This window comes from Leuresthes tenuis, unplaced genomic scaffold (assembly GCF_036924035.1).
Source record: "Leuresthes tenuis unplaced genomic scaffold, fLeuTen1.0.hap1 SCAF_23, whole genome shotgun sequence".
Lineage (NCBI taxonomy): Eukaryota > Metazoa > Chordata > Actinopteri > Atheriniformes > Atherinopsidae > Leuresthes > Leuresthes tenuis.
The window spans coordinates 15,094,960-15,122,488 of record NW_027325377.1 but is presented as its reverse complement, the minus strand read 5'-3'; the positions used below and the strand labels follow the sequence as shown (position 1 = coordinate 15,122,488).

General features: G+C 42.0%; 1 protein-coding gene across 1 annotated transcript; it reads left to right on the top strand.

Annotated features, from left to right (window-relative positions):
- Positions 1-779: 779 nt before the first annotated feature.
- Positions 780-27,029, top strand: creb3l2 (cAMP responsive element binding protein 3-like 2). The gene is made up of 13 exons (XM_072377264.1): positions 780-1,065; positions 1,181-1,392; positions 18,016-18,259; positions 18,808-19,013; positions 19,100-19,178; positions 19,480-19,682; positions 20,114-20,260; positions 20,699-20,757; positions 21,109-21,177; positions 23,165-23,264; positions 23,417-23,546; positions 24,875-25,109; positions 25,188-27,029. Exons 2-13 carry the CDS (start codon positions 1,294-1,296, stop codon positions 25,261-25,263), a joined length of 1,647 nt encoding a protein of 548 aa, XP_072233365.1. The 5' UTR covers positions 780-1,065; positions 1,181-1,293; the 3' UTR covers positions 25,264-27,029.
- The last annotated feature ends 500 nt before the right edge of the window (positions 27,030-27,529 follow it).

Genomic DNA, 27,529 nt, shown 5'->3' with positions numbered 1-27,529 from the left:
GAACTGGCCTTTTTTACCAGTTTGTCCAGGGCCTACAGTTTTTGTCTGGAGTGCAACTCCACCAGCAGACAACAGCATAGAACAGTGATAGTGTGATAAAGCATGCATATAATATCACTGCAGACATTGAAGGACCTGAGCCGTCTCAGGAAGAAGAGACGGGTATTTGCATTGACTTTATACGCAATACTCTAGATCACTGCGTGTAGTATCTATAAAACATAGAAGACCACTTAAAAATAAATAGATTTCCATTTCATAGGAAAGATATGTAGTAATCCTAAATTTAACAATTGTTAAATAAATCAAATAAGCACAGACGCATAAAAGTAAGTTTATTGAATAATTTAATTGAAGTTTGAGGCAGTAATTTATTAATGTGCACATATATTTGGTAAGGATTAAGATTAGATTATTTTAAGTCAATGTCACTATTAATATGATCATTGTTATCATTCTTATTTTATTGTTGTTACTGCTTTTGTGACTAGTTTATAGATTAAAACAAACATTATTTACCTTAGAAACAGTAGTTGACTAAACTTTGTTCTACTTTAATGACGTTCAGGACAATTTTAAACTTCATTTCTTTTTTCTCTGCATTTTTTTCTATTTACTGACTTCATCTTCTATGGAAACCATAAAATTTATTCAAATTAGTGGCAGGTATTTTACTTTGAAATCGTGTCCGGAAGTCAAATTTAGTGAACGTTGGAACTAAGTTATTAAAAAGCCTTAGAAAAACATTCACACCTGGTTTTATGTGCTGCGTTTAAAGCGTTGTAGTGTTTGTCATTAAAGTGGCTGTATATCCGGGCTTTGGATACATATTCCTGGGTTTTCTTGACATTTTTGCTGAACTTCTCCTCTCTGTCTCCGTGACTCCACCTACAAATTCCTGGTTGTCTGGGCCGTGAGGAGGAGGAGGAGGAGGAGGAGAAAAGAAAAGAAAAGGGAAAAGAACCTCTGGAAAACTGTCTGTGGATCCTGAACCAGAGAGGAGATGATAAAAAACAACAACAACAACAACATTTCTCAGCCTGAATCTGAACGTCGCGACCATCTGTTACGCCTGTCTCTCTGTCTTTGAACCAGCTGGACGGGTTTCTGTTTTCTACACTTCTTTGCTTTCACCCCACAGAAGTTGTTGGGAACTTTTTATTTATTTATTTATTACTAGCGGAGTTGGAGCCAGAGGTTGCGGTGACAGCATAGCAACAAACCCCCGCTGCGTTTCGCTCCTGGAGCATAAAAACGAGAGCAAAAAGCAGGAGAGAGTCTGTGGAGGAAATCATGGAGATCATGGACAGCAGTGAACCGTTTCTGCACTGGGACAGGAACCTCAGCGAGTTGTCTGAGGCCGGGGAGATCGACTGTGTGCTCTACACCAATGTAAGTTATCGATAATGGATGTGGGGGAGGTGAAAGAACATACAGTCACTTCAGACTGGAATGATTACTTTTATCTCAGTTTGATGAGGAATTAATGGGCAGTAAAGGGGGAGGGAAGCGTATGGTCCCCTGCTCTCCATTGAGCCTTTGGGTCCAGGATGTAGCAGGTGTGTCCTCTTTTTATCTTTTTCTTCTTTTTAAAGTGAAGCAAAATGGGAGTTTTGGAGCTCGACTACTTTACATGAATCTAAAAACAAAAAAGTTGCATCTCCTGATCATTTCCATCAATTGCTACAATATCTAAGTAGCAAATACAGCCCTCATAAGTTCCCTGAGTCCCTGTCAGCATCTCAGACACACTTTTGTCTGACCACCAATTCAAAATACAAATATTTTTACTAAAACTTGTTCTTCTGTAGTTTTGTTCTCACAAAAAAAAACAAAAAACAGTGGACTCTCAAGCTTATCAAGCTGAAAACAGAATATTTGGAGACAAAAAAGAAAAAATACCAAACTTATGTCACAAATATCCCCTCAAAGATGTGGACGATTGGTGTGTGTACATCAGAACTCATTGGATTATTTAGCTGGTGCCTTTTAAGTAGCTCGTTTTGTCCCACAAACATTGAATAACTCAATTGTTTTCGATTTAGATCACATTTTGTTCAATGAAAACGGAGATGAGATGCACAAAACTGTAAAAGTGATTGTATGAAGCTGGACATAATTCTGTATTTCTACACATAATCTAAGCATTTACAACACGGTTTCGTCATAAGGGCATTTTAAGGGTTTTTATGATGTGCAATAAACAATATAACTGTTCCTTGATGTTATTATATGAGGAGAGATGTCTATTTATGTTGTTTCCTCAAACTGTAGTAACCAAACACTTATGTCACTCTATATTATATCTCCTTATGTGGCTATGTTTATAAACGACTGATATGATAAGTAGATTATAATGGAAATGGATCCCACACACACACACACACACACATGCAGCCAGCGTCTCCTCTCAGTAACATGAACCCTGAATTTAAAGGTCTCCAGTTATGTAACTTGAAGTGTGTCGTCCAGCCATTTGTCTGCCTTGGTAACGCTGTGGGCCAAGAGCGGAGTGTGGGAGGTGAACAAAGCGAGGCAGGGGTGTGTGTGTGTGTGTGTGTGTGTGTGTCTCGAGTGTGCACATGCGTGTGTTTGTGCATGGAAACCATGATTGGAGCGACTGGATTTCCAGAGTGAAAAAACAGCTGGCTCACAGGACCGAAATGAGACACCACTGAGGCCCAATTCCAGTTTCCAGCACTTCTGGGAACATCATACCAAATTATTCAGGTTTTCTCGATACTTACCCCAACCTTAAAACATGCCTTTTTACTGTAAATTAATGCATCACATCACGAGGAGTTTTTTTATCCCCAAAAAGCCACATTGTGGCATTGCAGGCAGATTTGTATCTCCGCTGCAGGGTAATCCAGACAGGTAAAGACTTGTGTTGTAACAACTTCTGAGAGGGTTCATGCTGTGAGTGTAGCTGCTTTAATCAAGAGCTGGACCTACAGCTGCTCCTGTGAAAGAAGAAAGAAAATCCTGTGAGACAAGGAGAATGGCTCTGTATGGATTAGACGCTTTCCACACATGCATCAGGAAGATTTTGCCAGCTAAAAGAGACAGATGTTTTCCTGGTTTGTAAGGCGAAAAACGGAGCTCTTGCACGATGAATGTTAAACTTGCTTTATTAAAGTAGACTAAAATGAATGAACGGAACTGCTGAAGGACTAAAAAAACAACGTCATGATGTGTTAGTTGGGTATTCTGCTGAAATTTCCCTTAACATGCACAATGTTATAGTTGCAACTGACTCGAAATCCCAGCTTTTAAATGGAGGCACCAATCTCAACAGTCCCTCTCAGCACCTAAACTTGGCATTTGCTGATCCTTAGGAGCAAACTCAGACCCAGTACCCACTGGCTTACTATCTCTTATTTAGCTGACCGTGAGTCAGCCCTCATTTCCTCATCTACTGCCAGGAAAATAGGAAAGAGCAGCGATTTATTATGCAAACACTTGGAAAAACTGAGTTTGTATCATTCTAAAGAGCTTCGAAGTCAATATTTATCATGAGCACCTTTATTCACAGCCTGAACCCTCTTAGACAACTTTCTTGTGTTGTGACTAGTCTTCAGAAATAGTTCTCCGAGCTCCTCTTTGGATGTTGGCTGCCTTTTAGTCTCTTCTCCACCAAGATGATGGCGCACTGCTTCAGTGATGCTGAGGTCCGGGCTCTGGGGACGTTTCATCACTCCATAAGGCCCGCTGCCACCAATTTTTAGTCCAGTTCTTGTGTCATTTGACACACCTCAGCTTTTTCTCCCGCTTTCCCTTCCTTAAGAACGACTTCTTGACACTTGACCCTTGCATGGAGACCATTTCTGAGGACAAATTCTCAGGTTCACCTCCCTATCCTCCTTTATCCCACACGAGCCGTTTGATGGTCACATGACGAACAATTAGCAATTGTAACTTTTTGATACCCTTAAAGACAGTTAAAGGTCCAGTGTGTTGGATGTAGTGTCAAACTTTCCTTTAAAGCATGAAGAGAAAACTATGAACTGTAACCAGTAACTGTAACCAGTGTTAGATTCTGTGTTATTGTTATAACGTTTTGGTTCAACATGGCCGAGCGTCCTTCAGAGCAGCCTGTGGTTTAGTTGCTTCTCGAATGTTATATGCATGATTTATATAATGTATAAAACGGGGTAATATCCAGTTCTACACTAGTGAAAACATTTTTAGCCATAGGTTAGCATATAGGTTACACACAGGAAGTTATACATTAAAGAATGTGCCTTTTAATTCAAATAAATATGCAGACAAAACAGATCCTGAATATGTTAGAGATGCACTGCATGTGTTCAGAAAGTGACGTATAAATCCACTGCAGCAGTGCTCAAAGGGTAGGTTGTGTTAAGAAATGTGTTGATGTTTCTATTTATATAGCAAAGTATGAATAGTATGTGTGTGTGTGGGGGATGTGGGGATGGGAAAACCAACAAGACTGTAGTGTTTGAATGTCAGGCAGCTTGAGAAACAGACTGGACTCTTTGTTCCTCTCCCAGCCGTGGGTCGGCCCTTGCTCTCGCTCTCTCATGTTGGGGGGGGGTTCGTTGATGGGATTCCTCACAGTGACGTGAAAGTGAACCATCGGCAGTATGTGTGGGACCTACAGCCTCGACGGCTGCTTCTCTCATTAGTCCCTCCCGACTACTCCCATCTCTGTTGTGTAAAAGCCTTCATTGTTACCAGGTTGCTCAGGTTTTTACAGTAAGGGAGACAAGATTTGGTCATTCATCTTCACTCGGTGGTGACGATCCTTTAATGACGCTGTCAAAGTAACAAAAGACACCGTAGGTTTGGCTGCCAGACTTGTTTGGCATCTATTTCAGGCATTTTCCAAATGGGCATAAAACAGAAGCTGAAATCGAAATCACTCAGTCAATGAGTCAAATCGTTTTCTTTAGGAAGTAGATTTGTGCTATAAAATCAGGACATCAGAGGTTGAACAGGTGCCCCTTGGGAATGAAGTGTTGTGAGTTATGAATATCAGTAATAAGAATTTAAATCATCATTATTGACAAAAAGAAAAACCCGTTTTTTTTACTTTGAAAAGCTTTTGATGGGAAGGCTGACATTTCTTAGTGTCGTCTAATTGATGGATCAGTGATGTTACGCCAAAACTGAACGAGTAGCAACAGATTCTCACTGTGAAAAAACCTAATTTTACACGTTTAGATTTTACTTTTGCTCTTCTTCTTCCACACGGCGTGGTGTGATCCAAGTTGGACTAACTTCTTTCCTCAGAAACTAAGGATTGGTGCCAGTGTAGCAGCATATCATAATGTATGGTAGTTTCAGAAAGCCCAAAAATGACCATAAGGAAGTGCAATCTGATCACAGAGTGATGGAGAAAACAGAAAGATTTTTCAAACACTTTTTAAATCCTCCGTGACACTTTTTCCCTCTGTACTCCGCTTTAAGTTTCTGGGAGTCCTGCACGAGTCTGTTAGTCTCTTACATGTATATTCAGACTTTTATAAGAAAGGAAAAATGAATTCAAATGAAGGGATGAAGGGCACATGTCTGTCAGAGGGTTAAGGAAAAGGAGGCCTTTAATTGAACTTCCACTGCACACACTTTAAAGTTTTGGCTTGCTGCCGAGCACATTAAACTCGCTGCACCTGCATACTTCAACCGATCGAGCGTGCAGAGAAAAGGAGTGTCTTTGCTCAGCGCTTGCTTCAGGACTCTCTGCTTACATAACACACAGCATACCTGCAGACTAAAAACTCATCTGGTGTCTTTCACACCAGCTGTAATCCACCACTTTTACTGGTCTGCTTTTACAGCTCAGTGCGCGCTCTATGTAGACTCACTTTACCCCCCCCCCCACACACACACACAAACACACGCCAATGCACACCCGGAGCATCAAGTGTAAACAGCTTTCTCCATGTGCTCACAGTGCAGAGCCTGTTCTCCGTTGGGGCAGGGCATCCTGCTCGCCGGTGACCTCGCGCTGTGTCCGTCTGAATGGGCCATGTGTGCGTCTGTAACATGAGTGTCAGTGTGCAGAGAGAGAGAGAGCCTCATCCAGGGCGCACTCATGCAAGCACATTCTTAGCGGTCCTGTTTTAATCCTGGAATAACAAATTTAACATGGAAACCAGTCGCATTTTGTTGCCGTTCACAGTTTTCATGTTTCAGCCAGACCGGACTCTCTGGATCTGTCTGTAACTCAGCTGGAGAAACACACCTGTGTGTGACAAAGAATCTGACGGGGTTATTACTGCAGGTGTGGTGCCGGATCTCCAGGTTGTTCTCAAAGTCGACTCTGGCGCCCACACAGCAGTAAAACAAAGACTTTCTGTTTCACTCATCCGTGAGGTTTGGGTTTTTGTGAAGGAAACTTTTTAAAAGTGTCCTCAGGGTGGGCTTTTGGTTTGTTTTACGAGTCTCTGCCCTCACAGTGATGCTTGTGAGAAGCCTGATCTGACTTTCTGGTTAAAAGATGGCCGAGAAATTGCAACGAAATCAAGAGTAGTATCAGTTTGTTATGGGTTTATTTATTTTTGTCTGACTTGCAGAGAAAAACGGACAAATTGTCACATCCCAGAAGCTGAAACCGCGTAGAGTTTTGCAACGCCGCTTAAGAAATGACCAGCATGACTTGGCATTTGTTAAAAACAGTCGCTGGCTCGTTTAGTGAAACCTTCCCAGCTCTGAAATACCTAAAGAGAGCAGCTGCATTTCAAAAAATGCAGACTTCCGGTGGAGTTTCGGTCAAATTGAGAACTAGTTGTGAAAGTGAAAACTATGGAGAGGGAGTCCTGTGAAACTCGGTGGAGAAATGATGCAACGCAAGAAACCATTAAATGCGATGCAGTCATGCAGTTCCTTCTCTTGAGAAAAATCGAGTAAAGTAAATGATCCCGGTGGATAACAACTGCACAGTCGTTTCGTTACTTCATTATTTTCCAATCTAATGTTATCGTCTGGTTTCCCTTCGACAGGAGAGTCCGATTCAGCTCAGTTTCTTCTGGAGGCAATGCAAAAGTAAAGCATGAAATGCATTCTGAAAGCACTCAAAGCATCTTGCATACAGCCCCTCCTGGTATTGACTCAAACAGCAGTCTGAGAATCACTCTAAAAGATGATGTATACATTTTGTAAGTTTAGCTCTAATATCTGCGATGCACCTCATTTCAAAGCTTTAAATGGAGCGATTTTCTTTGTTTTTTTGGCCTGGAGGAGTGACAGATGGTGCGCAGATGGACACGAGGGATGCATTTTTCTACTCTTGTCAAATCTGATGCAACTTTTCTCTCGATTTTGAAAGTGGACTCAAACTTCAGCTTGCTGCAGGCAGGGCGGTCATTTGAGAGCGAAGGTAGTAATCAGTGCGGGAGGGATCATTATGGAAAATCTAGAGGAGCCTTCATTCTTTGAGGCAAAGCTAAATTTATCACTGTATCTGTCTCTTTCTCTGCCCCCCTCTCGTCTTCTCTTCGTTCTGTATGCATCTGCACCCCCTGTCATTTGCCACTGACCCCATAAAAGGTTTTAAACGTTTGTGTGTGTGTGGTTAAGAGGGTGTGGGTGTGCTTTCTGTGTACACCCAGTCTTTAAATGAGCCTCGAGGCAGCTTCTTTTTTCTTTTTCTTTTTCTTTTATAGCTGCAGCTTGCTGAAATATAGCCAACTGACCTCTCTGTCTTCCCTCTTCATGCTCGTCTGCAAAGCTTTTTGTGTCAGGAGATATGTCCAGTTAAATTCCAGGCTACATTTCTTGATTTTTCTCTTTGAAATCCAGTGGCTCTTCCTGCTTGAGCGTAAAGCGTGTAAACTGCTTACGACACGGCATGAGGTGCGTCAAACGCGCTTTGATGTCGTTTTTTGCTGCCCATAACCTTCCATGTGGCTCAAAGGGTTAAATCTAGGCCAGTTTAAGACCAAAACCTTTCCATCCGCTGTCTCGTTAACCTTTCAACCCTTTTTTCCAGTCCCTCCTTCATCCGTCACTCCTACAGGATGAGCTCGAACGAGTCGGCTCCTGTCCTAAATGCCAGTAACCTCTGCATGCTTGGCCTGCTTTTATCCTCTTCCTGACTCCTCTTCCTGTGCAAAATATCTCCATCTGTTTATTGCTTTGTATTTCTCCCATAGATTTTCATTGAGTGTGAGTTTCCTTTGCGCTAGACACACTTTTGACATTGCTCGACTCTCAGTTTAACTTTAGAAAGTGAGTGGTGGTTTGGAAAGCTTTTTCACAGCCAACTTCACCCTAAAGTACAGAAGTTGAGCTCTAGTTTCACCGCCTCTATCCCTGACAGTGATTGTTATTGCAGTTCTAAAGGGAAAAAAAGTGTATTCCTGCATTTCTCGCATACCTCCTCCACAAGCATCGATGACACAAGGTCTCCATCTGCTTTTGCTTGACATTGTGGGAGCTCTGTGTGACCTCTGCTTGCTTTCAGCGCAGGCGTTTTCCACTTAAATCATTTGTCTACCTGCTGCAGATGTTGGTGACACAGGTAAGTTTCACAAGACCCAATTTGGGCCTGATTTATGGCTACCAGATGTGGTGATGGCTTCGGGGTGTGGACAACAGCCCAGAGCTGGGTTGAACCTGGTAAAGTGCCTTATTATGTACGCAGGAGGCGGATTCTGTGCAGCCACATGCACAGAATACCAAAAAAAAATAAGAACTGCATACAGATACGATACAAATAGAATTAAATAGCTTTTCTATTTATAAAGACAACACTGTTATTAAAGCTTATTTCACAGGCGTATTACATTTGGGATAAACTTGTCAGGTCATTTAAGGATAGCCCCGCTATTTATTTTTGTACTTTGAATATGCCTTGCAGCCTAAGGAAAAACTGAGGACAGATTCATTCGAGTCCTGACCTTACGTTTGAATATTCAGGACTTTTGTGGCGTCAGTCTTGCAGCCAGAAATCTGCCTGATTCGAGGCTGTAGTTGGCTGGAGCATTGTTGGCTACTTTGGATCGTTGTAATGAGCATATTCTTAGGATTTGCAGCTTAGTTGAACCAGGTGAGGCGTGGATGTCATCGGTCATATGCTGACCTTATGCGACACCTGATGTGTGGATGCGCTGCTTTGTGACACCGTAAATGATCATGATGGTTGGAAGCTGGACAGCTTAAAGTAACTATTGCCAAAAAATCTTTAGTCCTACAAATTTCCATGCAGAGAACACCTTTTTTCCTTTTCACTGGAACAAATAAACCCATTCATCCATGCAAAGTTCAGTGTCTGTGCATGACTGTGCCTCAGTGCATATGACTTGACATTCAGGCATGCGTCTGCCTCAGACAGCTCCATTAACAGAAGAATTCAGATCAGGGGCGCGCCTGGACAAGCTTCCCCAGAGTGTGTTGGCCTTCTCTTGGGATTAAGAAGCTCGCCGTGGGGGGTGCTTCAGCGAGGCCGACACTGACCCACATTTTACCCTCCATCCGGCAGCCAAGAAAAACCAAAAAGTAGGTTTTAGAAACGCAACAAAGAATATTGTGATTAGCTCCAAAAAAGTCCCCAAATCTTCTCACTTCACGACAAAGCAAGAGTGCTGTGAGCATCGACGCTCCCAGGGGTGCTTTTAAGTGTAAAGTTGACAGAAAGAAAGTTGGTGATCTCAGCTGGTGAGGTGAGGGGTGTAATGGGTAGTGTGAGGAGACTGAAAAACAGCTGTGCTAATGTTTGACACATATTTTCCATGCTGTTCCTGACTGGAAGTGGAGTGTTGAGCACTGTTTTCCTATTGTTCCAGCATCTTATTTGAAGAAAACGGGATTCTGATTTAAGTATGCAACACGCTTTGGAGAGTTCTATTGTGCAAGCCTTCCTCAGAAGATGGCGTTTGCTCGTATAAATGTTCAAATTTCCTTCTTTTTCTCATCCATTTGGCTTCTGAGTTGAGAATATCGCGAAAACTCATAGTCAGATTATATCTAAGAATCTGTATGTTTCTCACTATCCATTTCCTGAAGATTTGAATACTCAAAGCAAAAATTCATCATTTCATCACAGCCGAATCCTCGCGAGATTCACAAAAGAATCCATCAGAGCAGGCTCCGAGCTATCTGTTTGCTGCCCTAACTACGGCTTCTTTATGGCACGGGTAAAGCCACATGGCCTGCAAACACGAGAATTAAGTTTGAGACCACCTTAAGACAGCTTCTTTTTCACTATTTAGTTTCAATTGACTTTATTTTCACTCCCCGTTTGGTTAGATTCTCCCACTAAAAGTACCTGGGTAGGTTTAGGAAAAGAATGCGATCGCTTTTTAAAGGGTTAGGGTTCCAATGGTTAGGAAATGCACCACTTCCCTTCAGCTTTGCAGCCAGCATGGCGTCCATTAAAGTCTGGGTGCTTTTAATCAGCTGCCTGTTGCTGTCAGTGCGAACGCACTCAAAATAGCAGGGAAAATGAAGGTTAGTTTTGATATTTTTCAAGCCAATAAAGGAGCTTTACCAAACATATGTCGCACGGCGTTCTGTTGCTAACTTTGTGTGGGGTTTGTTTGCATTGAAGCCGGCCTCATGCTTACTGGTAATGTCTGTGATTCTGGTGAAGTCATTACGTAATCTCTGGAGGGCCGCTGGAAACAGTGGGGGGGGGGGGTTTGCTCTCTGCGACCGGTCAGTATGACAGAGCAAGGCTGGAAAGTTTGTTTGTGTGTGTTTGTTGTGGGGGTTGAACGTTGAACCTTTAGGAAGCTCCAGGAGACCGTGGGGGCAGGAAAAACCTACTTTTTTTCCTCCATTTGTCATCTTGTGGGCTTGTGTGTGCTTCCTCTGTAGTGCAGAGCACACGCATGCTCATTTGATATCAACAGAGCAGACTTCAGATTCACAGCTGAGTCATATTTGTGAGCTTTAACAAGACATGTTTTCCACCCTGCGAACCCAGCTCTTCCTTTTTTTATTTCCAGCGACGGTTCGGCGTGAACAAGCCTACAATGAGTCCACGTTGTGACACAGGAAATAGATGTGCTGGTATTTTGGTCAGATGTTTTGTGCCTTTGCTTATGCAAGCGTGTTCCTTTCTGCGCGCCGAGGGTGAAGAGTAAACACCGGCTGCCCTGCTGGACATCACACCCACTGCTTTTCTCTCTCACTTCCTGTTGTTTACATCGGCTCGATTATCCATCGCTCCGCTCCTTTGCAAAAAAACTTTGATCATACTCCTACAGACGCTGACATGTTTTTATATTAAGAAGTATTTCAAAGGAAGCTAATTCAGTGACCTCTGACCAAAATATCCGATTTGGATTTTGAGACTTCTGACTTAAAGGCTCCTTTTGGGAGGTTTTTTCTACATATTCAAATCAATCGTTTGATTCCTTAATCTTCAAAATCTCATAAAATGGTCCTACAAGGTGTTGTTAAGGTTTATTTTATTTTTGCGTGTCCAAACTGGCAAGATGAAAACAAAAAGGAGTCAAATCCTCACATTTGAAGAGCTTAAACCAGTAAATATCTTTTTTTTTTTTTTTTTTTTTAGCCACACAAAACTGAGTCTTTACAAACAACAATCAGAAATACCAGATGAAAACGTAACTAATATTTGATGCCAAAAAACTTCTTTATTCCCTAAAGATGAACTTAAAACCTGCAATAATGGGTTTTTTTCATAGATTACCAGGATTTTTGCCTCTGTTTAGTTGGCTGTCACCATTTGGGTCATTTTGCTATCAGAAGTGACACAAAAGGGGTGGATCTATCTGAGAACTGAGCTCATTTGTCGCTCATAGTGACCACGGCCCTTTATCATGCAGCCATAAGGCTTTCTGTAGTTTGAGCAGGCGAGTTATACACGGCTGAAGTAACTTGAAAAATGTAAATGTTGCTCCACTGCTGACGAAGAAACTGACATGCAAGCTTATAGAAGGTGGCTAAAGCTGCTGAATGCACCATCATGTCGACCAGCTGACAGTTCAAGCACAGGATCTGAACAAAGAAAGTGAAATTAATTGCTTAACAAACAAAACATTGAGCTGAAAGACCATAAAACACAGTGATAAAATGTTTTTTAGTGTTTCTCCCTTCAGGCGATGCCTTTAACTAAACACCAATAGCGTCACATAATAAAACTCCAAAAAATGCTCCAAGTCTCCTCTGTTGGGAAGCTTTTCTTTGTTTTCTGCGGTGGGAAACTGAATGTTTCGCAGGCTGACAACCCCATCTTACATTAGAGGTCATTTTTTTCATTAGAATTTACAATGTTTCCTCACATTTGATCCAAATAATGATAAATAAAGCTGACATTTAGCTCTAACTATCTCAAGGTTGCCCTTTCGTTTGTATGATCATTGCTCCTCCTCCTTTGTTGTTCAGCCTTTTTTTCCAGTGCAAACATGGTACCTCTGAGTACTTCAGCCTGAGTTCCATGTCAGGATCATGGAGTGTCTGTGTTGCACTCTTATCCTTGTGAGAACCAGCCAGAGTCTCCCTGGGAATGAGGGCGTTTTTGTTAAGCGAGGTCATTTTGACTGAGATCATTTGGCCGGGATCAGGCAGTAGTGTATTTGTGTGTGTGTGTGTGTGTGTATGGATGTGTATTTGCACACAAAGTCTAGTTTTAAAAGAAAAAACTAAACGTGTTTAACCGATTGGATGTAATAGACACATAAAGCAGTATACTTTTAGTACTCCAGCCCAGTCTGGACATGTTGTTTTGGTGCTGGGCTCACGTCCTACTGCCTTCCTCACCAGATAAAACCCAGATAGTAGAAGCCCTGCAAGGTCTGCGATTTGTCTTGCTTTACTCACACACTCTGTGTCAGCGGCATAGCGACGGCAGTGTACCAGCCTCAAGCCCGGTGCAGTTACAGCTGGTGATAAGTGGTTTATAGTTCTGTTCACTATCATCGTTATCTCACACATGGTTTCACTCTGACTGAAGGCTGGAAAACCACCAAAGTTTCAGTTGCTTTAAAGATATTCCTGCTGCAGTCCAGGTTTTGGGTTTGATCATGCGTAACAGTTTCTGAGGGTCTTAGCTGTTCTCTTAGCTGTTTAGACTAACAGGAGACGCAACAATGTGACCGGTGACATCTGTGGGGAATTGAAGTGGGATTTGTGCTACAATGCAGCACATTACGACAGATTGTTCTGCTGAATGCCCTCAATAACGTGTGCTGTGTGGCGTTCCCTGTTAACCAATGACAAGGTTACACAAAGTAAAAACGACTTAAGTTTAGATCAAAAGCCGCTGCCTTGTGAAAATGTTTGTCTTGTTGTCAGTAAAGCTTGTATAACCTCTGTTTTCTGGCTGACTTTATGCTTCACAGAGCCATCTTTTTATTTTTGCGATCTACTAAAATCTAAAAAACACACATTTTTTCTCACACTGTGCACTGAATCGCTCCGTTTCGGGCCCTGTCTCTTTAAGGACCCCGTACTGAAAGGCCCAATCTGCTCTGATTGGTCAGCTTATTGATCCAAAAAAAAATGGCAGAATGTGGTGCCGATGCTCCCTTCCCGATTGAGCCACGAGAAGTTAGCCACTAAGCAGGCGGCACGCAAACGTGTTTCACAGTGATGTCATTAGGTAAAAGAAGAAAAGTCTGCATTAGAAACGGGACATTTCAGGTGATTCAGGAGAATCTGGGGGGAGGGAATAACTTACTTTTGCTTGGATGTCAGGATTTGGAATTTAGCAGGCTCAAACACGCCTAAAAATCAATATAAGTACTCGGGTAAAAAGGAAAACTGTCTGTGCTGCTCTGCGGGAGGAAAAGTTTCCACACGTGTTGCTTCAGGTAAGTGCTGAAACAGACTGGAAGCATACTTTGGCCTCTGATGCAGATCTTTTTCATCTCCAGTGTTTTGGGAATTTCAGCAGCCAGAAAGAATGTTGAGAAAGGTAGAAGCTTTGGTTTTTATGAGCTTTGAGAGCAGCTGGTAGACGGAGAGCTTCTTTCTCTTCCCAGTAGAAGCAGCCTTAAATGATAACAGTGACTGATGATAACAAAGTGTGTTGTTAAGCAGATGGAGTGTCCTCGCGGGGCAGATTGTCTCGCTGTCAGATAAACGTTCCGATGTACATTCAACCTTTCACACTGGTTATCGGGTGATAATTAGACACGTGGTGGTAATTTGTGACATTTCAAGTCAAAGATCTGGATTCAAATCAAACTAATGACTCACTCAGTTTGTCCAGATTAGAGGTTCACGTGTGCAAGGGTGTTTGTCTGACTTCTTAGTGAGCGTGCTGTTGTGTCATCAGAAAAAGTACACATGGATGAGTCCAGGGCAAGGTACACACACACACACACACACACTCATCAGGACACACACGAGAGGAAGGTGACCGTGAGCCCTGTGTGGGATCCTGTGTGTGTTTTTGTGTCGTCAGACATTTTTTCAGAGAATTTTCTTCACATCTGGTTTGACTTTTAAGGGGAGGAAAATGTTGCATCATCAGACTTTTCCTCTTCTCACTTCAGTAGCTTAAAGCTCCATTTGTTAAAGGTTAAAACGGATGCACAACCTGCGTTACAGAAGAATTGCAGACCTGGGGGTGGGGACACTCTTCCCCTTCAATTCACCCCCTTTGTCAGTTCACCTGCTAATGTCCAACGCAGCTGTTGAGGCTTTAATAGTAGCATCTTATCATTTGCTGCCTGATAACAGGGACTTTTTATGAAACAAAAGTTCAAATCAATGTCTATCACAAGATAATTCTTATCTGCTGAAGGGTTTTATGAGCTCAACTCTTATTAGTTGCTTTCCAATAGAGTGAAGCCTTCGAACAGGTTTAAATATCCATTCTGACATGAAAAGTGTGTTTTTGAGCAGTGCCAACGGCCCTAAAAATGCAGCGTTTGGTTTGAACGCCTGCAATGATCAGATGAATTGATTAATTCTGCAGAGGAGAAGTTCACGCCATGGTTTTGCTGCCATTTTGAAACACAGTTTGACATTTCCTTATACAATTACACAGTCCAGCCTCCCCTGTCATCTGAATCTGGTTCCTACAGTTTGCCTCCAGCTCGTCTGTTTTACTGATGCACCGAATACAAAAGTTGGACAGCGCGTTCCGCTTAAACATCCCCAAAGTACGATGCCCAGCTTTCCTGACTTTGAGGATAAGTGACCTTTGGCATTCGGAGTTTAGAATCAAGGATCTCAACAGCTTTCTGATCGATTGGCAGTTAAGCTAATGTGCCCCACCTCAGAATGTGGTCTTTGCAGGAAGCCGAAGTTTCAACTCGTCGGGCTTGTGTGACCCAGTTTAAAATCTTCGCTTGTCTCTCTGATGTTATTAAGATCAGACATATTAAAAGTGCAGCTAAGCCTCTGAGTGAGATTTTGCGCGACATTTAGCTTGAGCGACAATCAGCCTGCGTTTCCTCCTCCATCTACAGGCTTCAATTAAAAGATTACAATCTCCTCTTTCAGCACCATCCCAGCCTTGTTTTTTGTGTGTTACAAGAGCAAGGTTATTCAGAAAAATATGAGAAAGGCCTCTTTGTTATCACCGGCGCTCTCTCTCTCTCAGTTCTGAGTCTTGCCCGAGCTCCACTTTTACCTCCCAGTGTCCACATTCAGGCTCACGGTTCTGTTTCCCAGCTGGAGAGAGTCGGGTTACAGCCAGGCCCAAATAACACCTCTCTCATGGGCTGCAGACAAAGACGTTCCTGTTGTGAGTGTGATGAGTTACACCCGGCCCTGCATCCCACTCCCACACAACCGCAGGCAGAAATGACAGGGAGCTCATGAAGCTGCGCTGTCATTTTGGTGCGGTTCTGTTTTCATGCAGGCGGAGCAGAACCTCTCCCACTTCCTGTTCTTACACTAGAGTTTATTTCTTTCTTTTTTTTTTTGCTTTCTTTTTGGAGCTTTTCTGCTGTGTCGTGCAGCAGGAATGTGTCATCCAGGGAAAAGGGTGGAGTGAGAGGTCGTGTAAGCCAAGTCTGAACCCAGAAAATAAGGTTTTCTAATGTTCTCCTCCCTTAAAAGTTCCACCCTTTTTGCTTAATTTCTTTTACCACCAGGAGGGTGTTTCTGGTGTCCTCTCGTCACAATAAAATAAAAGTCAAGGAGTTCAACCCTGATAAGCACAAGTTTTTGAGCCAACTTTATAGTTTACGCGATGATCGCAACAAAACCCCCAAACCATGAGTGTTTGTGAGCCTGAACAGAGATCTGATGGAGTGTAAATACCGTACAGGGTGGCTCTTGGTAACCATGCAGAAGTTGTTGCTAGGAGATGCTTAGGGGAGTTAAGTGTATGTGACACACACACTAATACGTTGTAATATTCACCCAAACCATCGGTTGTTTTTGGTGACACACATCTTTATCCTTGAAGGAAGAAGTGGACCCACTGGTGGATAAATGTGTAAATATTCCCCCCCCCCGTCCTCCTTGAATAGACTCATGGTATGCTGTCAGTGTTTACATTACACACACACACAGGTTTGTAGACGGTCCATGTAGGGCAGCACACAGTGGCAGGATGAAGGAGGCCAGCTGTGTGCATGAGACAGAAATGCTAGAAGTCGTCTCTTTGTGAGTCTGTAATCGAAGCCACATGCTTGACATTCGGCCTTCCACCCTCCTGCTGTTTCCGTTGCTTCCTCCATCTTCATTTCACTTTCTGCTCACTTGCTCATTCATGCATATGGTGACAGGTACACGTCTGGAAACGGACAACAGCGCCGTCATTAATTATTAGCTTGTCATACCCTATATATAATTGACAAAATGTCAAGAAAGAAGCCGTCTTTCTGCCAATAGAATCTGGGAAGAGAAAGAGAAAAACTGAAATGAAATGAACTTTATTTTAAAGTTATTTCTATTTTTTTTTCCCTGATTTCACACACTTATTGGTATATATTCATCGTTTCATTCATCATCATTGTGTTCGCTGGTTATATTGACTCATATTTAACGATTTTATTGTTTTGTGACGCACTTTGTAGCTTAAGTTTTGAAAAGTGCTACATAAATAAGGTTTTTAGCATTATTTCATCATTATTATTAGTAGTAAAAAGAATCGTCGAGAAGATTGGACATCAACCGATCAGAATCATGTACAAAAATGACACAAAATCACATCAGTGACAAATATACGGAGCTTCTTTGATGACAAAACAACAGTTGTTTTGACATTTTAGACGAATAAAGTACAGGAAAGTGGAAATTAAGAAAAGGTAGGTCTGACTAAATGAATTGCAGTGTACTCCCAAATGGAAAAATCCATTTATACGTACAATCTGCTTTTATTTAAGATTTTCATAATCCAAGACGGCCACTCATGTCTCTTAAGTTTGATGTCCCTTCTTACAAAGAAAACATACCAAATGAGAACGGAAAACTCACTTGTTCACCCTTAATAAAGCCTATGTTGTGACAAAAGCAGCGATTCGGCTTGTTCTTAATCATTTGAGTTGTAAAACATCTGAAAATTCAGAAATGACCTTGGATGCGCATCGTCAATAACCCTTTTCTGATTCCAGCTTCCTTAAATTTAAACTAAAAGAGTTTCTTGGTTTTATATCATTATTGTGTCACTGCTTAATTTCTCTGAGGATCTTCAGAGCCCTGCAGCTGCTTTGAACACATCTGCAGGGCTTTGCTTTGACTGCCTTTTGTTCGAGGTAGTCTAAACACCTGGAGATGGAGGAGGATAGACACACTCACCTTGTTGAGAGATAAAGGAATGCGGGGAAGGAGGGATGAAAGAGGAGGTCGAGAGCAAGGGGGAGAGGGGGAGGAGGAGAAAGGCTTGGTGGTAACTTCAGTGTGTGTTCTGTAAAAGTTTTCACCACACTGTGAATCACTTGCACACGCAGAAAGAGAAATAGTGATTAAGTTTCTGATTGGCTGCTTTGGAGTTTCCTGAGGGGAAGCTTCAAAAGAAGGTGCCAATAAAGAATTTAATGGTCTGTAATTACAGTCCCGCGGTTGTAGACTGGCAACAATGTGATTTTGTATAATCACCTGTCTGTCTCCTCCTGCATGCGTTCCCATCATGGAGGGGGTTTTCTGTTAAAACCTCTGTTTTGTTTCTCCTCTCTGCAGCACTTCTCTGAGCTCCTTGACGACCTCTCCCAGGATGCTTTGCTGGGTCAGCTGCTCAGCGACCCCTTCCTCTCTGGGGGGAGAGGCGAGGTGGAAGCCATGGAGGGGGAGGATGGCGGCGAACTGTCCCCCTCTTCTCCCCTGCCGCCACACATCACCGCCGAGCACAGCTACTCGCTGTGCGGCGACAGCCGACCTCAGTCGCCGCTGTCGCATCTGACCGGAGAGCATGGCAGTGAAGCAGGTGAGACGAGAACTCTCGAAAACTTAAAGGTTTTGTTTTCTATGAGTGCATTAGTAACTTTAATGTCTTAGTAGTCCACATAATGCAAAACTGAAGGACAAACCTTAGTCAACGGCACCTTTACAAGCTTGCAACCCAAAAGATTATCTTATTAATGATGGCTATTCCTCTTTAAACTTTTACTAAAAAATCTGCAGATCAGTTCCATGTATATTGAATACTGCCTTTATAAGCTTTTACCACCTGCCTAAATGCTGAGGTGCATTCACTCGAGTTCATTGGAGGGTATCCAGGTGTTAAATGATGATGGAAAACCCAAACAAAGCCTTTGCATTCCTTAAAATGTTTCATGGCAGGTTCAAAGGGTCAGAGGTAACACTAGAATAAAAATCATACAAGTCCTCAGGTGTTAAAGCTCCACAGGTAAATTTTGCAGAAAAAGAAGCAAATTTTAATGTTTTAATGAGTCTCTGTTTGTTTTGATGCATCCTGAGACACGACATGTCCAAAATGAGGGCTAACAGGAGTCCGCTTTTCCTGTTCTGCAGCGGAGTCGGATGGAGATTCAGCCGACTGGGTCATGGAGCAGGAGGAAGCCATTGAGGGCCTCCTCTGCGAGACTCCTTCTCTCCTCCCCACCCTCTCCCTCTCTCTGGGCTCCAATGAAGGGCCCCAAGCACCTGAGGGCCCATCTGTTCCCCCTGCTGCAGCTCAGAAATCAGTTTGCAGCAACAACCAGAACAAAGGCATCAAGGTGGGAGACCACAAGCACGTGGCGAGCGCTGGTGTTTTAAGATGTTTGTAAAAGTCTGTAACGCCGTCTGCCTTCTGTGTTTGCAGATAAAGGAGGAGAACATCATCCCTCAGATTAAACTGGAACCTCATGAAGTGGATCAGTTCCTGAATCTTTCACCCAAAGGTCTTTACTCAGACTTTCCTTCCTTGCTTTTGTTGTTGCATGGCAGCTGTTTGATACTACGAGGACACCTGCTGGTCAGTTGTTGAAATAACTAGAACGACTTTTGTTTTTTCTTTCTTTTTAAAAAAAAAAAACTTTTAAATGCCAGATTATGAACTTAATTTTCACTCTAAAGGCCTGAATGATTTAAATCTCTGAATGCATTTCAATAATTTCTAGAACTAAAAGAATCAGGCATTCCAGCCTCTATTTCGCTTATTGTTTCTCTGTCTCTGTTAATCTGCTAACGATCGTGTTTCAGGTCTGGAGTCTCTGCAGATGCCCCCCACTCCTCCCAGTTCCCATGGCAGCGACTCTGAGGGCAGCCAGAGCCCCGTACACGCCCCGCCCGGCCTGTCCTGCCCCACCTCCCCCACCAGCCCACCTCCACCTCAGACCAGCCTTAAGGTGTCGCCTCGCGCTGCTTCCTCCCTGTCCAACTCGCCTCTGCTCACTGCTCCTCACGTAAGAGCTCAACTTTTTTTATTTTTGCTCTCAGCTTTTTGCATCACATGACCAGAGGCAGTTAGGGGTCTGATCATGTTGCAGAATTAAAAATGCATGCAACACACAACAGAAACTTGGAGGAATGATGCCTGAACTTCAAACACATCATAGTTATAGATCCAGCTGAAGTGGTAATAATCACTTTTATCGACATCATCATATTATTTCCATGAGTACAGACATTTTAATGACAAAGAGAAGGTGTTATAAGTTAAGAGTGACAATAACTCATGGGAGAAAGAAGGTGGATGCACACAATGGAGATATTTTTTCCAATATCATACTTAAAGAAATATCCACTGATGTGATAGGAATTGACATACTGCTGCGTACTGTAGAACCTGTACATGGCTGCAACAATGATTGAGTTTCCCTTCTTTTCCCTGCAGAAACTGCAGGGGTCGGGACCGCTTATCCTGACCGAGGAGGAGCGTCGTACGCTGGTGGCCGAAGGCTACCCGGTTCCCACCAAACTGCCGCTCACCAAAGCGGAGGAGAAGGCGCTGAAGAAGATCCGCAGGAAGATCAAGAACAAGGTAGGAACTGACGGGACTGGTGCACAGAACCAGCACGTCAACATCCGTCATGTTTCTGAAATTGTTCATTAAACGAATGATGGAAAGATGCATGTAAATTCTATGGAAAACAAACCTCTTATGCGGCCATTTTCTTTCAAAATCTGGGCAAGTATTTGTGTTGAAGATATTTGAATAGGAAAAATAATGTTCCTGCCGCATGCGTTGATATTTTGAATAGATTTTTTTTCCCGACACGTTTTATTCCACAGTCCCAGACAAACAGAACGATAGGAGAGAATGTTTTTATAAAAAACAAGATTAGGCTGTGATGAAGGTGAACCTCTGAGGCAGTATCTAAAAATACAACATGTCTGGTTCTATTCAAACTTAAATCAACTTAAATCCAAACACTTTTTTTTTATATCTTTCCAAATTCCTTTTTCTTTTTCCTCACAGATTTCAGCTCAGGAGAGTCGCCGGAAGAAGAAGGAGTACATGGACACTCTGGAGAAGAAGTAAGTCCACCTGCATTATTTTCCTGATATGAATAAAAGCAGAAAAAATAAGCCATATATCAGCTAAGAGTTTTGGTTGTTTGTTTTTTTTCTTTCTTTTTAATAACATTCAAGATTCTGCATCTTCATTAATAAATTAATCGCTAAAGATTTAAGTAGTATTCTGCAGACAGTTAACAAACTGTGCAGAAGAAAAGCAGCAAATTGCTGTAAATAAAGACCAAATAGTATACAAATGTTGCATAAAGTACATATAACATCTAGAATATGACAATGAGCCATTTACAGAAGTATGAGAGTGAATTATGTGTGTTTAGTCACTGACCCTGCAGTACTGTTGTTTGGCCACAGGGTGGAGACGTGCTCCAATGAAAACAACGAGCTGCGAAGGAAAGTGGAAACTCTGGAGTGCACAAACAAGTAAGAACGTGTAGCATACACGCGGCCCACGTCTGCTTGTACTTCCTTTTTGTCTAATATGGTTTCAGGTTAAGAAAACGCTCCTCGCCCCTTAATCATTGCCTCAAAATGTTTACCGAGAACAAAAGCTTCATATTTTCCACAAGTTGGACTCCCGTCAGACGATGCTATGAGCTCCTTTTCCCTCCTCATCTCCTCCTCAGGGTGCATGTAAAGTATTCAATGATCCTCCTTGATGAAGACGAAATGCCTTTCGGGTCATGGAAGTTGGGACACTCCTGAGGAAGAAGAAGAAGAAGAAGTTGATGCAATGAAAAGCACAAACAGACTGAGATGCAGGCGTTTCAGAGGAGGGTGCAGAGGCAGCTGAAGGATTGAGATCGGGAAATGTCCCTGGATCTTTGCCAGATTAGACACACCCTGCGAGATCCCACTTTCGGTGGTACTCAGGAGCTCTGAGGAAACACTGACTCAGTTTTAGTGTTTGCAAATAAAGCGGAATCAATCAGAAGCTCCCTCTGGATGCGTTCAGCTGTGGTTTTGCATTCATGCATAATCATGAGTCTGTTTTGATGTAAAGTGCTCGTGCTGCGTCGGACAGACTGTGTTGTTCACTGCGGTTATGCGGATATCAACTGTAAGTGTGCGCGTGCTGAGAGTGCACTGGGTTAAGTGTGTATCTGGCTGGAAGCACAGCTGTTTCTGGTCTTGTTAAGTGGGCTTTACCCTGTTCACTGCTGAAAAGATTAATGGAGCTGCCCTTTTTTTGTGTGTGTTCTTAAGCTGGCACACCTGGACAGTGTGGTCGTGCTGGGAGAGTTTAGCTGCTTTTTTAATGACCCCAAACTGCAAAACAAAATCTTAGTGCAACATCTGACTAATGCTGATATAAAAGACATTAGTAGTTTGAATTGTAGCATAATTACATGATAAAAGTCATTTTAACCAGAATATTGAGACACATTTGTAGAGATGACTCCCTGTAATCTCTGACAGGTGTGTGAAACTCTGCCAACACTCCTGCGTTTCCCCTTTTATATTAGTCTCATTATATTGTGTTAATTCCATGCACATATTTAATAGAAAGCAATTCCATTCCTTTTCATCCATTTGATAATATATGCATTCCTTTATGTTGAACACTAGGAGGCATAATCAACATATCAACCAGAATTGCGTGGAACTTAGACGCTAAATTTACTATATGAAGTCGTTACTACGTACTTAACAACACTTGCGCCTTCTGAACTGAACCGAATGGAAAACTTGTGCATTGATACCATCTGCAGCAGCAGGACGGACTGATCAGAAGCGGTTCAGATCAAACTGCAGAACCAAACAATGAATTGATTCATTGGCAAAGTATATCCATCAGATTGAGCCATAATGAGAACAGTTTCAGTTGGACACAAGCGATTTCAAATGAACTTCACCTCAACCAGCTATAAATATAAAATTAAATAAATTTTTGCATGAATTCTTATACATCAATGAAAATGCACTTGTTATGTTGCAGTATAACTGACTTATAGTGCTATTTTACAGTGGCGCCTTCTCATTTTGCATCTCCTCACTAAGAAAAAGTCACATGTAGAACACAATGGATGTGATTTGCTAATAATGATGATGATTTGGTCCTGCCCTAAGGCAGGATGACAATGAGGGGAAAAATCAATGGCAAGATGCAGCGTGACAGTATAGTTATTGACTGCTGTCACAGGAAGCAAAATGCAAAAAGCAGTGGGATAAAAACCAAATAAAAGCTGTAACGATCAGTGTGCATCATTCAGATAATCAGCTGTATTAATCAAAACCATCAGACATCAGCTCTTCCTCTTAACTCTGAGTGGCGTTATTGTGGAAGGCTCTAAAAAATGGGGGGCATTCTCTGTGTTTTTGAACTCCCTTTGCTCAGTGTTTCAACTGTAGAGCTGGGGGTGTGTTTAGCTTTTGTGTGTCTAACCTGTGTGTGTGTTTCTCTCTCCAGGTCTCTGCTACAGCAGCTGCAGTCTCTGCAGGCGGTGGTGGCAGGAAAAGTCCACAAGTCCTGCAGGGTGGCTGGCACCCAGACATCATCATGCTTAATGGTACTTCTGTGTGTGTGTGTGTGTGCCTGCTAACAAGAGGCGATGGAACATTGATTATTGAATTGGAAACATCTGCTTCCATTATTCATTAGCAGCTGAACATTTTGTATGATTCATAATTTGTTTACGCTCCTCTTTGTGTGTCTCTGCAGGTCGTCGTGTTGTGCTTTGCTCTGTTTTTGGGGAGCTTTTGTCCGAGCGGTTTGACCCCGTGCTCGAGCATCACTGAAACAGGCGTGGCTTCCAAACAGATGGCCGTCAAAGAGTCCTACACGGCCACAGGTAATAACACTCAGTAACTTTTGTTAAGAATCAGAACCACGACTGAACTTCTTCTTTGGTCTTGACCAGAAAACCAAACTATAATTGAACACGCTCTCAGGCTGCAGTAACAGATATTTGAATGACTCAAATTCACCAGCAGTTATTACTACCTCCTCTGAGTTGGTTTTAGCCCCTTTCAGCCCAGTGTTTTGGTTTTGTGGTTGTTGACTAAAGCAACAAATTGGTTTCCTCTTCTGGCTTTGATAAGTTTCATTTTCAGACGCAGCAATGCTCTCAGTGAAAGAGCATTTGGCAGATGGAGAGCTAGATTTTTTGTTTTTCTTTTACAGAAACTGTTCGGAGACCAAAACGGAGATAAAAGATGACTCGTGAATCATCGTATGCTGTGTATATTTTATTGTGTTTAAAAAAAAAAAAAAACTTTAAAAAAAAAAACACTGTTTGGTCTGGATGGATTAGTACCTTAGATACAAATGTAGATAATTATGCAACAGTGTATACAACACCTCTTAAAGGTGCTTCATGTACATATTTTAAAAGTGAAATGGTTGCTTAACGGCTCGCGTCGGCCCATCAATGCTCAATGCCTCTCATCCCGCTGATGGACTCAGTCCACTGTCTTGGACTTCAGCCTCTCTGCCCTGCTGCCAAGGGCAGAACTTTATATTATATTATCATTTACATTAACTATTAAAATAGTTGCATATAGCACCTTTAAGTGAAGGGGAAAGGCAAACAAAATGTGCGATATCTTCAGTATAACAAAGACACAAGGTGGGAAATGGATGCAGCATTAATGCAAGTCATCACACTTGAGGTGATATTTAAAATGGCATAAAAATACTTGTGTTTTCAATTTGAAATTGGAGATATTTGTATAGCATGTTAGGTTAGACGGGTTTTTAAAGCATTGTGCATCACTGGCTGTAGAGATACACTCACAGTCACTTTTCCAGAGTTTTCAACTTTCCTGACCTGCCCTGCTGTTATCATTGTAATGAATCATTATTTCCGGGCTATAAAACTGGAGGTCCATTATAACATCACCACTAATCAGATTCCACCTACAGCTCGGCAGTGGCGGCTACAGAGACTGATTTAAAGAGTTGACCTTTCACTACATCTTCATTACCTCCCACGCACATACATGCTTTTTTCCTTTTTTTTTTTTTTTTGGTAATGGAAACCACATATAATTTTCGAATCAAATTCAGTTTTTTCTTTCATCCATTTGTTCGAGCTCTCACTCTGAACCGTTTTAAAAAAAAACTTTATTGAAAACATAGATTATTTTATATGATTTTTTTCTTTCTTTCTCGTTTTAGTGAAGTCCAGGAGTCTGTTATCAACCTTCGAGGACGAGCAGCCGCACCTCCTCGGCCTGGGCGGCGAATATCCCGAACAGTGGGAGGATGCGCCGGCCGTCGTCATGGCAGCGTGGCGCCGCTCGGAGCAGCAGAAACTCGTGGTGGAGCCCAGTGGCGTCGAAACACACCTGCCTTTCCGGAGTAAAAGCAACGACACGCAGTCGCAAAAAAACCTGCTGCTGGACCTGCACAGGTAAACGCACACAGAGAGAAGCACGCCACCTTCTCTGAAGTGAATGTCAGCGTCTTAGTCCTGCGTTTTGTCTCTCAGGTCTCGGGAGCAGAGGGCGAATGAGAGCAGTAGTAAAGTGATAGAGCTGGAGCGATCGGTCAACGAGACCTCCTGAGGTTAAAGTGAACCCCCTCCCCTCTCTTCCGATGGGTTTTACCCCTCTTGAGCATGCTCAGTGTCCTGGAGCAAACCTCATACAGCAGCTCCCACTGCTGATTGATTAAGGTCAATGTTTGATGCCATCTCTGCTCAATCAGATACACTGTAATGGTAGAAATAATGACAAAGGGGCACTGGTTGTCCTTTATTTCCGAATTAAAGTTGCACTGATAGTTTAATGAGTCGGTTTAAGTGGTTGCTTTAATTCACCTGGCTTGTGTTTGAAGAAAAAAAAAAAAAAAGAAAAAAGAAGAAAAAAAAATCACATTGAGAGTCTTTTTCCAGAGGAAATTGTGATAAAATATGACATGTGAGGCTTTGTACAGGACACTGATGATGGCTTCTGTATTTATAGAGACTTTCTTTTTGGTTGTTTTGTTGCTGTTTAAATATTTTTATTTCATTCCAGTAATGCATTCATCCCATTTTGATACGTGCTTGTGTTCATACTGAATTTTGTGTTTTTTATTATTTTATTGTATTCTTTTATATATATATATATATATCTATCTTGTCCATTCGGAGAATCTGACGAGTCTCTTACTGAGCGTTTTTAGGTGTTTAAAAAAAGATGCTTAGATCAGTCTGGTTGATATGGTCATTTTCCCTCATTGTCTAAAGGTTGACTGATCAATCACTTTCTTCCACAAAATGTTCATATTTTACATCTGTGGATCGCTTTCGCTCGTCTTCAGATATTTCCGCGGCCGAGTTAGAAGTCAGCACGTCGTGTTCTGTAAAAGTATTTAATTTGCGGTCGGGTTATATTTGTGTATTTGACCGGAAGAAACCGGTTTCCGTTTCCGGTCTTCATGATAGATTATGTTGTGTAGACACTGAGTGGTGCAAATTCCTTATATTAAAATAAATAAAAAAATAGAAAAGAAAGCATCTTGAATGGAAATGTGCCTTAAATCTTGCAAAGTGTTTTTTTTTTTTTTTCACCTTCACGAGTCTTTATCGGCTATTTATCAGCTATTGCCAAAACTATTTCTTCACATCAATGGGGCGGGGAGAAAAGTTCTATTTTTTTAAAACGCGGGTTGTTAGTAAATGAGGGTCCAAATGTGTAGATAACAACCAGTCCATAGTTCATCTTGGCTCTATTTTGGGCTCCACGCTGTTGATGAATTATGAACGCGGGATGCGATAGCTGCAGCTGCAGGATCTATCCTGGCTGTTGGTCAGGTTGAGTTTAATTGGAGATCGGGACTTTAAGGTCTCGACTTTCCTCGTTAAAGTGTGTTACAGATGTTTTTATTTTAAGGTCTGAGCTTTGCAAAGACGAGTTCTCTTCACGCTGTCAATGCAACGTGGAACTATCATGGAATAAAACTGTCCGCAGAATCGTTCCCATTCCGGTTTGTAGGCTTGAAAGCAGGATTGGTGTCTGCCTGTCATGTTAAAAGGTTTTTCGGGTGTCAGTGGATTCGTGGTTGTTATTGTATGCCGATCGGATGCTCTTTGTACATTACATTCCTCACTGCCAGGTCTGCAAATGTTCAGCAGGAAAGATGGTTTGAAACACAAAACAATTTTGTATTTTTTTTTTATTTTTCTTTTATGTAAAAACATGTGTTACATCACAAATCTCGCTGCCAGTAAATAGAAATTCTCCAAATCTGGATTTCTTTGTAGCTCCTGTGTAAAAGCAGTCTGAACTGGCTTCTGTCCTCTTGCTTCTGAAATGAATAAAGTATTTTCCTTAGTAAAAGCACATTACGATTGTGTGTGTGTGTGTGTTTTTGTTTTTAATGGTAAATTGCTGGTGTTGTGATTAAAGTGTGCCTCTTATGATGATCATTTTGAAGCTTTATTTTGAGATTTATTTGCAAACACAATGCATCTGCAGCCACTGGCTTCCTTCAAAATTCATCAGTTGTGTAAAAATGAAAATAACTCATGCCTGCTGTGCAGATGACGGTTATAAAAGGTAGCTAAGTCTTTTAAGGTCACCTTATCTGAGTTTGTATTGAAATTAAGAAATGGTAACAAAGAGCAACGGTGAAGGTCAAGTTGATAACAATTTCCCAAGACAACTGCATGTAGGATTGTGAGACCGCCAAGTCAAAAACCTTGGAAAAGACCTCCAACTTCCCAGCTTTTAAGCAACGCTGTGATATGATTTTATAGGATTTTTATTTATGCGTTAAAAGGGTAGAGTGGATCCAAAAAAATGGCAGCAAATTCCAGCCCTAGAGTCCCAATCCTGACCATTCTTA